The sequence below is a fragment of the Nothoprocta perdicaria genome, unplaced genomic scaffold (genome assembly GCF_003342845.1).
Source record: "Nothoprocta perdicaria isolate Ctin4 unplaced genomic scaffold, notPer1 scaffold_36, whole genome shotgun sequence".
Lineage (NCBI taxonomy): Eukaryota > Metazoa > Chordata > Aves > Tinamiformes > Tinamidae > Nothoprocta > Nothoprocta perdicaria.
The window spans coordinates 4,764,864-4,777,081 of record NW_020455599.1 but is presented as its reverse complement, the minus strand read 5'-3'; the positions used below and the strand labels follow the sequence as shown (position 1 = coordinate 4,777,081).

The window sequence follows — 12,218 nt, the reverse complement described above, 5'->3', positions numbered from 1 at the left end:
CCAGCTTCTCCTTCAGATTCAAATCACTGGTTTAATTAACAGCAAATATACTTCCAGATATGATTGCAAGCTACAGATTTAGAAGAGATGTTCTATACATCTCAGTATACAAAGGAAAGCTCTGGAGGATTTTGTCTGATTGGTGTGGGAATGTGGGGGTAAGAACAGTATTTTCTTAACCTACCTGGCATTCACAATATTCCCAGCACTTAGTTCAACCATCTCTTCAAATCCAACTGCAAATATGTCAGGAGGGCAGCTATCATCATCTTTTGGGAAGGGAGAAAAAYGCAAACAAGAGTTACTACTTTGTTGTTTCTTCTAACAACCCATATTCTAATTTGTGGCAAAGTACATTCCTGTAGTTCTATTYTGGGTATCACCTGCCAAGCCATACATATTCATAGTTCCTTTAATCTAATCACACAAAACAACGCCTGCAGTTCCTCTGGAATTTTTTCCTGCTTTTCTCCCAGCAGTTGGTCTCAGTCTCTCATGCAGGAAACAGTTCCAAACAGAGCCTTGTATTGTAGCAATGTTAAAATGAGAAAACAGTCAGTGCTCTCCCTCTCTCACCTCGACATGTCACTACAGCCATTTGTCACCATCTTTGCACCCTGTCTTCTTGCACTGGTTACCTAACACCCTTGCTGCCTTTTCTGACACTGACCCACATGTAACTGAAGCTGCTGTCAACACACCAGTATGTCCCTTCCCTTTCTCAACGCCKTTAGTAAATGTATCTGCTGCTTTAAAGAAGCCTAGGTAGTATCTTCTCATCTTCTTTCTTCCCAGCTCCTGCCTTCTTAGATCACCTGCCCTGTAAAGGCTAGGATGCCCGAAAGCTCTGTGACTCTCACTTCCTTTGCCAAGACCTGTGAATATCAATCACCCCAGTGAACCACTGAAGATCAAGTGCTCACAAACAGTAGTATGAAGAACATCTATCGACACATCAGGTGTGTCCAACTTCTAAGGGGATGTTTTTTAAACTGTTGTTACCCTCAGTAACAGTAACTTAGMATGAAGTGTAGAAAACCACAGGAACCTAGTCTAGCCTTCAATATGGGCTTAACATATCACAGCATGCTATATAGACACTACACTAACATAAACACTACACTAACATTCCTATCAATAGAGACATGGCCCGGCCATGTCGAAGCTCTGCAGCTTCCTCACAGCAGCTCTTCAGACACAGCCCTCAGATCTCCATGCAGAAGACCTGGCCAGGCTGGCACATGAGTGGCCTTTGATGGATTTTAGTCTCATGAGCACAGGTGCGTGTTAACACATACAAACCCTTTCTGAAAYAGGCTGGACTGAGCACCCACAAAGAGCAGCTCTGAGTACAGCTGTCTGCACCTGATCGCACAGCCAGGCACTCAGTTATGTAAGGTCCAAAACAGATAGCCCATGATAGCACACAGGAGCGGAGGATCAAACTGCTAAACTTAAAGAGGATGCCTGGAACAGCCCTGCCGTGCTGGCACACAACTAAAGGCTTTACTGTAACAACAAAAGCACTGATTCTCCACTAGTTTTAGAACAATTCAGTCTTAAGATGACAGTGCTCAACTTTCATTGTCCTTAACAAAATCTGTAAATCAATTACACTATCTAGCCTTGTTCAGCAAATGAGAAACTCAGCAGCCAATTTAAGCAATCCATGAGACTCACAGGTTTCTATACTACTGAACAAGGAAAGCTGCCTATTACAAATGTAATAATATATCTCTTTCTGTCTGAAGATTTTGATAGTAACATTTCCAGACAAGCAAAGAGTCGAGATTGTGCAGATATATTTAGCTGCAGATAAAGACCAAGTAGACATTTTGAGGGCACCTCAGCACATAACTCCCACTCACGATGAAGTAAAGAGGAGGGAGAAGTCAAGGAGTAAAACACAGTTTGAGATGTGGAATGGAAAGATAAGTTCCCCAGTAAAATGTAGGGGCCCTGTAGATTCTGAGCTGCTGCTGCTCCAAAACTGTGTCACTGAGYGCCAATCCAAGAGTTGCTCTATCAGCAGCCTCCACACACCACCCCACTGCTGATGGGAGGCAGCACAAAGCGAAATGGGGCAACACATCCCTTAGAACTGACAACAAATGCCTTCAGAGATGATGCACTGCCTTTGAGCAGAACACCCTGCCAAATCTGCTGTCTAAATTCGCTGCTGTCACACCCGGAAACACTGCTTGTGCATTTTGGCTTCAAAGCCTTACCCTGAAACTCGGAAACTCCCGAGAGCTTGGGGGAATCCAGCAGCCAGTCCGTGAGCTCGCTGGTGCCGAGGATGTTGCTCCGAAACTGCTTGCCGCCGTTCACGTTCCAGGTGCCCATGGCAACACGCACGCGCTTGAAGCTCGTGAACTCAAACTGCCGCTCCGACATGGCCTTCAGAATGCTCGGAGTCACTGACAGAGCGGGAGTGAGAGCGAGAGAGAACGCATAAAAATGCACCGTTACAGGATAAAAAGGATACGGACAGCAACAGTGCAGAGTTACTGTTAAATCACAGAATCATAGAATGTTTAAGATTGGAAGGGACCTCAGAGGTCATCTAGTCCAACCCCCCTGCTCATGCAGGGTCACCTACAGCACGTGGCACAGGGCTGCATCCAAGCGGGTTTTGAAAATCTCCAAAGAAGGAGACTTCACAACCTCTCTGGGCAGCCTGTGCCAGGGCTCTSTCACCCTCACTGTCAAGAAGTGTTGCCTTAAGTTCCTGAGGAACTTTTGGTGCTTCAGTTTGTGGCCGTTTCCTCTAGTCCTATCGCTGTCCACCACTGAAAAGAGACCAGCCCCCTCCTCCTCACTACCTCCTTTGAGGTATTTATACACACTATATAATGACATTACTGTAGTGGCAATGACGGAAAGGGAGTAACTCCAAGAGAAACAGCAAAAAMCAGACAACTGGGACTGACACGATCAGTCGCTCTCCCAAACATCAGGCACTCTTTGACAGTAGCTCTGCTTTTACACAAGGAGGTGAAGGGATTGGTCAGGAGCAGGAAAGTCAGAGTTCTAAAAGCTACAATTTGGAAAGAATTCTATTCAYTTTAAACATTTTTCAGATTTTCCAGCACTTCAAGTAATAATTGATCAAAGTATTTTTCCTCCCTTACTCTTTTCAGTTTAGCCAACAAAGACTGGATCTACCACAAACTAAATCTAAGCTCCAAGAAGTGCAGGGTGTGAGGAGAAAGGCAGCAAGCAGCAGAGTCTCACATTAATTCTCCAAAACTAACACTGTTACAGATCACGATTCTAATCACAGAATCTCAGAATCACAGAATATTTAAGGTTGGAAGGGACCTCTACAGATCATCTAGTCCAACCTTCCTGCTCAAGCAGGCACACCTAGAGCATGTGACACAGGGTGGCATCCAGGCAGGTTTTGAAGACCTCCAGAGTAGGAAACTCCACAACTCCCCTGGGTAATCGAAACACTTCACAAGAAAATGCCATGTTCGCTACTTGGGTGGCGAACCCAAGTGGTACAGAAGGTACTTGTATGTCCATTATTAATGGGAAGAGCAACTGGGATGACCTTACTCTTAAAGTATTTGATTGAAATCTGCAGTCAGACACAGAGAAGGTAGCTGTGTTTTGCTTTTGGTTGCCCACAGGGAACAAACTCAGGACTGAAGTGGTGCTGAATGGTTAATGTCCATCCTATTAAAGGCCAAACTTTCCTCCAGAGCTCATATTGCTTGTGGGAGCTGATAATGCTGTGTTTTGCTCACATTTCTTTTCAGAGAGAGCTAGGTTGGCTTATTCTAGGTGTTTACAAATAAATATGTATATGTTGATTAGAAGGGCTCTGGAATAAAGCAGAGAATGAACCAAAATAACAGAATAAACATGTCTTCAAAGACCCAAATAGCTAAAAGCATCTGCAGATTGCAGGTCAAAAGTAAAGGCATCAAAATCTGAGCTCAACAGACGTGTATAAGTCTGACTCACTTAGGACCATACCAGGAATAAAGCCCTACATTTTTTCCTCCACTTTTAACTCCTCTAACCTGTCAGGWGGGATTGTCATCAACAAGCAGATAGACACAGTCAGAAGTCCAATATAAAATAWGGATTAAGCACAAAGGAATAAAAACACCCAGAGATGTGTTATAGTAATTTGAAGRCAGTGCTTTCAATACCAGATCTGTGCAAAAGTGGCTTATTAATTATTTTTCCAAAAAGACRCAATTGGTCATATCTAACAGCTGAAGAAAAACCCACAAAATAAACACAAAAGTAAAGTGTTTACCCTGGCATTACCTAGTAGAGCAGTGTGGTCCATGAGCATCTTGCCTTTGTCAGCATATTCCTCCCTGAAGAAGTCACCCATGAGCAGCAAATTGATGGCTTCCTGCTTTGCTGCATCAAAAAAATTCGACTGAATCGTGCGTGACACAGAGCGGGCTCCATCCTTGAGTTTCCCAACCTGCTTTAGGGAGGAATCATCAGCACAAGCAACACTGGAGAGCAATTCTGAGAGTTTGCTTTGCTGTCACTTATGAATAAGCAGCTCTGCCGTTTTCCTTTACCTTGTGCTTCCCCTCGAGGGCACGACTGCCAGTAAACACTCTGCTCAGATTATGACCGTTGAGAGTCCACATTGCTTTGTAGGCCTCCACAAAGCGCTCAGTTATAGATTTAGAGTTCAGCCCAAGACTTTCTAACTGAACAAGCAGTATCTAGATTGGGGTAGAAAAAGAAAATTGCTCTCAACTATGTTTTCCCTCTTTATTCTCCATCTAAGTATTCTAGCCAGCATCATTCTGTATCACAGAGCTGGCAAGGAACACTTATGTCATTGAGGCTTATATCCTCTTTCCAGTCTTCCCCTCCTCAATGTATGCAGTAGGGGCATCATGAAAGGTCCTTTGACAAACTCACCTCCAGTGCAATGAAGGATTGTACACTATTAGTACGATCCAGGCAGTCCAGACAATTCATTCGAAAGGTACCTGTCTGCAGACTTTGGTTACCAAACACAAAAGGAAAGGGAGAAAGAGGTATATTTTAAAATGATATCTAATCATGGGTTCATTGAACAAGATTATCAAATATTCAGCTTGAAAATGCCCATCCCCGTTTTGCCAGTGCAAGCACACTGCATGCACTGTATTCCATTGTACATCCAAATATTCGATGATGTCAGCAACTCAACATCAGCAGATCCACGTACTAGTGTTTTTCCAGATTCTGAGCAATGCAGATGCAGTTAAGCCAAAACAGTCACTTAACCCCAAGACTGAACTTTATCACAAAATGGTATTCCAAGGCAGTCAGTTAAGTTTTTGGTCCTGATACAGTGAAGAACGTCACCAGGGAAGGTGCCTGGCTATACAGGACCATCAGGTTGGGACACTCACCGTGGACTTACATTCTTGCCCTTTGTGAAGATTCCAATCTCTTCCCAGTGCAATTTCAGTTGAGGTCTCAGTAGGTTTTCCAGCCTCTCAGTTTTCCCACGTTTGGCCAATTGGTGGTAGTCAAAGTTTATCATGGGAGTGTCTTCCACATGGGAAGAGGCCGATAGTAATTTCTGTTCAGGAGGAGAAATAAAGGAAGCAAGTTCTGCTCAAGCCAAAGCCTACGGACTGATATGAGCATGTTTTTCCTCATTAGTAAAGCTGAACATTTTCCCACTATTTTAACATCAAGAAGTTCAGAGGGAGTTTTGAAATGGCACACGTGAAAACAGCAACAAAAGTTCTCTATGTGTCTTCTTTCCAAAATTAAACTCAGTTGTCTGAGCCCAACTTTCTGTGCAGAAGCTACAGCTGCCAGACAGAGCTACAAACTGGAGCTGCCTCCTGAGCAAAGCGAGCTGTGCTCTCCCTTAGGCTTGGCTCTCGACAGCCTCTCCTGCAGCACTGGGCAAGAGGGGCACTACAGCTGCAATGCTCTGGGCAGGCTCCTTGGGCCACTCTGCAGCCCTAGGGATCCTGTCAGCTGAAACTAGACGAGCGCCCTGACAGGTAACGACGCCCAGAGCTGCTCATGGTACTCGAGCATAACAAGGCACAGTGTTTTGCAACCATTCCAAAGTGCCCAGGCAACAGAGGCCTAACTCTAGATGGATGGTGCTAAGGGAAAAAGTAAAAATAAATAAATAAATAAATAGATAGATAGATAAATCTCAGATAGTATATTGTAAAATGTTTKGTATCTCCTGCTTAGCTGACAAGGCCTCAGTCTGCTTTTACAGCTGCTGGTAATGCACTCAGAAATAACGTTTCTTCGCCTCTGAACGTCACTGCCAGAATACTGGTAACTCTGCACAACAGCATCACTTTTGCCTTTCCTRTAAAAACAATTATATCTGTTACAGGCTTGCGAGAGAAATAGCATTCTGAGAAGATTATTGATTTTGGTCTTCTGCTGAGAGGTAAGAGCAGAAGTTAAGTTGGTAATTTCCTTTTTTGTTTTGTTTTGGCTTGGGTTCTTTTGCATAAAGTAATGGATGTGGAGAGATTCTGATCCAAGAAACCTGGCAGCTGAGGCAGTAATTACAAGAATATTTTGAACCAATTCAGGTAAGAGTTGTAAAGACTGCAGCAAGTAAAGTGAGAAAAGAATACAAGCAGGCAAGGAAAGAGAAACAGAGATAAACTGACAGAAAAGGAGAAAAATTTTCACTGTTCATCACTCCTTTATAAATCAGTTTWATTTTAATTTGAGCCCTTAAAATCATTACAGTAAAACCTAATTATGTATTTCCTCTGATCCTTCATTTATTAAGAAAAAAGAAAACTAAAGAAAAGATCAAGAGGCTATTTTTAATGGGTAGGTCATTTTAGTTTCCCGTGCTGTCAATYTAAATTCTCTCAAATCACAGTGCACTCTCACAAATTTTCCCAGAATAAGGATTATGTTTAACAATATAAGTAAAGGATATGTAATTAAAAGAAATGATTGAATGCAAGATTTTTATTCCAAATATGCTGTATTTCTCACTTAATTCTTTGATCATAACAGCAACAAGAGGTTGAATACAAATAACTTCCCAGAGAAAGGAAAGTCAGGTAYCATGCAACACCCACAAAAATAAACTGCCAGTTAATGGTCAGAACAGTGCTTTCAAGAGCATGTTAGGTAAAAATACTAGCATTAAATTCATAAGACACGCCACATTTGTACTTTCATAGTTCCCTGAACATTTCCAAATTGACCATCTCTTATCTGTAAATTTCAAGTTAAAAACAATCAAAAAATCCTAAAAGCTCTCTTTTAAAAGATGAGGAAAACAAGAGATTATAGATGCTTAGCTATGTCATGCAGAAATTCAGTTTAAAGGAAAAAACAGAAGCTAGCATCAKATTTCTACTGCACTTTCTTCACTCACTTGTAAGTTTTAGTCACAACCACTAGCTGTGACTGTGCTYTATATTGGGGAGACTATCACTTGCTTTTTCCACTGTACAATAATCCCCCAGCTCAGAGAAGGAGGAAATGATGGCACAGAAAAGTTATTACAATACTGCTTATCTCAGGTACAGTATTCCTGGGGCAGGGGAGAAATCAATAACTACATATTATTAAACTACAATTTTCATTTTGTTTAATTTCACATGTTAAACATTTGAACTCAGAACTGTTTTATCATTCTGCAATAATGCTAAGCCTGTTACACCTACCATAGTACTGTACTTCAAGTATCCTTCCTATTATTCTTCATAAGATATACTTCAAAGTACCTAAGTCTGATTTCCAAAGTGACAGACCCTCAGGAGGCTTCCATCTATATCCACTTGGAGCAAGGCAGCGAGGCACTTCCAAAAATTCAATTCAGTGCCAATCCGCACTGCCAACTCTGTACTTGTTGCAGTATTAGCATTAATTGGAAAAAATCTGGCCTTAAGAATCCAATGTTGCACTAAAAGCCAATGTAGTTCTAGTTATTTAGTGCCTGGCATCCTGAAAACACAACACTGATGCTTTCAGGTATCAGTTGTGCCTAGGGATGTTTAGGACTTAGGAATGCATGTCTCCACACACCAGATTGTCAGCAGGTACTCAGGCAGTTAAATCCCATTATTTTCCGTAAAGACAGATAATTCCCATTACAATCAGTGCAAGACAACTTACTTTTAGTGAGCTAGACCAATTCTGACCATCCCACACAAGGCACATGACTGTAGACAGTCAATGCCCGGACAACTGAAAACTGTGAGAAAGCAGAACATAATCCTCAGTTGCAAATAGGACCTATATACTCTCAAGAGACTAAGGGCAATTTTTGAAAGTCTGGTTAAGAGAAAGTGGATATAGGTATGAGAAAATAAGCAAGAGGTCAGTGTAGGAATGAGGCCACCAGACTCTGAAGCACCATCTCTCTGTATGCAACATTTATCAACRAGATAATGTTTATTTAGATCCAACATTCATCACCTGACTTGGAAAGACTTCTCTTCCCCCAGAAGGGAAACAGCACCTGGAGGCTCAGAAGTCAGCAGTTTAATACAGAATCATTGCTTTTACCTGGAAAGCTCTGTTGAGCACCTCCTCTCCTCCTCTGCTTCCCAACAGGTTAACGATCACTTGCTTTCCATACTGCTCTTTCAGAAGCATCATATGCCTACAGCAAAAGCAACCATAACACGGTGTTGTTCAGTACCTGTTATGTTGCCCATAATATTTGGAAATATTATGTATATTTCCAAAATACATGAAGCAGCATTCACTGTTAGTTCCACCAGCAGAAGACTGCAACCAGAGCAGTTACACAAATTTTCCTCCATTTCTCTGCAATCAATTATTAAAATACAAATTGTGAAGGTGTGCAATTAACAAAAAAGGTAGTTTGAACTGAACATAAAAAAAAGGCAGAAGCTGAGGAAACAGGCCACAGATCTTTTATGTTGCTGTTAGTTTTTATTTTGCTTTTTGTATACTACCACATCTGCCCAGAAGCTGACCAGGGAAGATGAGAGCAGGCAACATATTACACTTCAATAGAACCTTGCAAGCACCTTGCAAGACTGAGCCAGCAGGGAATGGCAATAATGTGGCCTTAGGCCCCAAACCCAAGGCTAGAGAGACACAGAAAAATATATGTCGTCAACCACACAGTTCAAACACTTCTGGGCTACTTCCAATTGACATATTCACTCTCAACTGCTGGATGAGACCAAAGGTCCTTCTAGCCTAGTGCTCCAGCCCAGCCAGTGGCTGATTCTTCAGAACGAAATATAAAAATAGGTCTAATACAAAGTGATCTTTCTTAAGGCATATATTCCCAGCCTCTCACAATCCGACATTTAGGGATTCACATGTCAGGGGTTTTAGCCAGCTGAAGAAACACCCATTCTCCCCTCAATAGAGTCTCTTCAAGCTGAAATATATGTGCTGCAGGAGTTGTACAAGCTCATCAAGAAAGAATTAAATCTTAAAGGCACACTATATCRTATGCTTACATCACTGTAGTGGGTATTTAAGAGTGAGCTGTGGAAAAAAAGAAAAAATACTGAAGTGAGCACTCCCACTAACGAAGAGATGCTATACGCTGCAAAGTGACAGGGTGTGGCAGAAAGTGCGAGTACCAGCACACGTTTTCCTGTGTGCACTTGTAAGTCCAATAAACAGGAATGAGTCACACAGAAAGAGACCACCAGGGAGAGGAGAGCAGAAAGCTAAAGTTGGAGTTTGGTCTTAGAGAAACGTTGCAACAGAAGTTTTTCTGGCGCTATGTGCGGTCCTGATTCTGCAGCCAGTTCTCTCTATGCCAACTCTTCCAATACATATGYATCCCTCTGACTCCAGCATCAAGATCCTGGTTTTCCATCAATGTTGCTTCCTAACAACAAAACCACCGAAGCTCAGGTTCTCTGCTTGAGCACCCCACTTGGATTTCTCAGGGAGGGGGAAGATCCTTTAATAAGGAGATTACTATTTGCTTCTCTTAGYGCCTTCTCAACCCATTAATTCTCACATGTAGAACATGGCTGGCTAAATCCACTCTAAAACACATGGCAAAGCTGCAGCAAGTCATTTACTTTCAGTGTCCACTCCCATTAAAACAACTGATTGCTTCTTGCCCATTTCCAAAAAACAATCTATCGCCCTGCTGTAAGCAGGGGGTATCCCTTATCTCATCTAGCTTAGAAGCTTTACTGTGCACAAGGGAAAGCAGGAATACTGCAAGCTGATCCTCGTGTTCACGTTTCTTGCAAGAAGCAATTCACTGTTTGCATCTGAGTCGGAAAGAACAGGGTCTCTGGGCTAGATAATATTACAGTTGTTCCTTGCCTGAAGTACTTTCAGTTTCTTGGGAAGTGCTGGAAGAGGCTAACTAATTCAGTGTTTTCTTCTAATRTGATTATCTCTGCTGTGGAACACAGATTTCCAAGATGAAGCTGACAAATTTCTAAGATATTTTGAGTTCAGGGTGATTTAACAGTCTTAAAAGCCTCTGAGAACTTGGAGTAGGTCCCATCGGAGCACAGCCTGTGATCCCACTGCAGCACAAACRGTGCATCTAACCCCTTCCATGCCACAAAACCATTAACGGTCACTATTGACATCTTTAACAGCTGCCATAAATGAAACCAATAAACTAAGASGCCTTACCTAAAATGAGCTTTAGCTTGGACATAAGCTCTGATTTGCCATAAACAAAACAASACACAAATGAATCACTTGACTTCACACTGACAATTTGGAGATTTCCCACAGGCCAAATCTTTCATTTCCATTTCAGGCAATCTTCTCACTGATGTCAGTGGGAGTTTGTCCGTAAAAGGGGAGCACYTTACAGTTAGTCTTTTAAAGGAACCAAGCTAATGTATAGATTGTTTATGGTTTCCAGCTGACAAGCAGAGTCTAATGGTTTAAAAGGGCTTATAAATCATCTTTCAAGTAAAGCAGGAGAGCATGAGCGTGACAACATCACCTCAAAGTGATTACAGAATAAGTTGTTATTACTTCTGAATAGCAGTAAAATAATGAGGAGTAAGGTGAATTCTGAAAGAAGAGGAAGCAGCATTTAATTTTTAATTTCCTGTGACAGAGGAGTGAAGTGGATGCTCTCTGTACCTTAACTGTAAATTATCATTTGTTGACTCACAAGGGCTTACACGGGCTTTCTTTTTGCATACCACTCAGCAAATCTTAGCTTTTTCAGAAACAAGCCAGAGACCAGATTAATTCAATTATTGTTGAAACTAGAAACTCAAGTGCAGGGAAAAAAAAAAGGTGAGTTAAGTAAACCCACCCAATAATTTTGCAAGATGTGGGGGATTGGCTACATCRCCTGAGAGATGCTTCACATCTAATGATCTACCGGGAAGTCATAAAGCGGTGGAATCTTGTTTAAAAGCCAAGATGTTACTGCCAGCAGTAATAAAGTCAAATTAAGTTTACCTGTCAAATGCAGGAGCATTAGCTTCCAGACCTCTGTTAAGCCTCAGATGATGAGATCCCACCTAAAATAAAATATCAGAAGGGAAACAAGGAGAGAAATCATTCCCTAAGTTGCTAGACTTCTAAATCACTAGATGTCTCCCTCTTTCCTTCAAAGGAAACATCTCTGTAGACATCTCCAAAAGCCTACACACCCACACATGTAATATCCTTAATACAAAAGCCAGGGCTTTTATTAGACAACATTTACAACTACAAGTGAAAACATGATCATCATTAAGCAACATAATACCTAAACATCTTTTTATATCAAATAAATCATACCCACTAGCCAACTTCCTCTAGAAAATATTCCACACAGCATCACACAGATATGCTGCGTGTGCAGCTTCCTTCCTTCCCTTCAGCTGGCTAAATGGCTGCTGTTATGCCAGTACCATGGACTGTCTGTCCTGTTTTGTTTTGTCTTTTATTATTTACATACAAAAAAAAAAAAAGTATCAGAATTGCCCTTGGAAAACATAAAGAATGAAATCCTGTGCCACTGTCTAACGGGACTCTTAATATGGATGTCAACCAAAGTAGTTTTAAGCTCCGTTTGAATACTAGATACCCCTATTGATACTCAATGCAGAGGGCTTCTTTCTTCTTCAAAAAAGGCATTGCTAATTATTTGTAAGATTGTGTATTGTTTCACATGAATGAAGGCTGCATAATTTATAATAGAGATTAAGCAAAAATTCAGACCATGCTCCTYGTAGAAAAATGAAAATTCTGTTTAACTAAACATGTTCCCCATGAGCCAAAAATACTTATATCAGTGGAAATATTCTGTGGCT

General features: G+C 41.5%; 1 protein-coding gene across 1 annotated transcript in view; it reads right to left on the bottom strand.

Moving 5' to 3' along the window:
- SYNJ2 (synaptojanin 2) overlaps positions 1-12,218 on the bottom strand; it is a 64,872-nt gene that overhangs the window by 23,809 nt on the left and 28,845 nt on the right. The window contains exons 6-13 of the mRNA XM_026044397.1: positions 11,380-11,441; positions 8,500-8,596; positions 5,388-5,560; positions 4,909-4,990; positions 4,557-4,706; positions 4,288-4,453; positions 2,229-2,420; positions 185-269 (exon numbers count right to left, since the gene is read on the bottom strand). Coding sequence (XP_025900182.1) covers positions 185-269; positions 2,229-2,420; positions 4,288-4,453; positions 4,557-4,706; positions 4,909-4,990; positions 5,388-5,560; positions 8,500-8,596; positions 11,380-11,441 — 1,007 coding nt within the window. The remainder of the gene's footprint in view (positions 1-184; positions 270-2,228; positions 2,421-4,287; positions 4,454-4,556; positions 4,707-4,908; positions 4,991-5,387; positions 5,561-8,499; positions 8,597-11,379; positions 11,442-12,218) is intronic.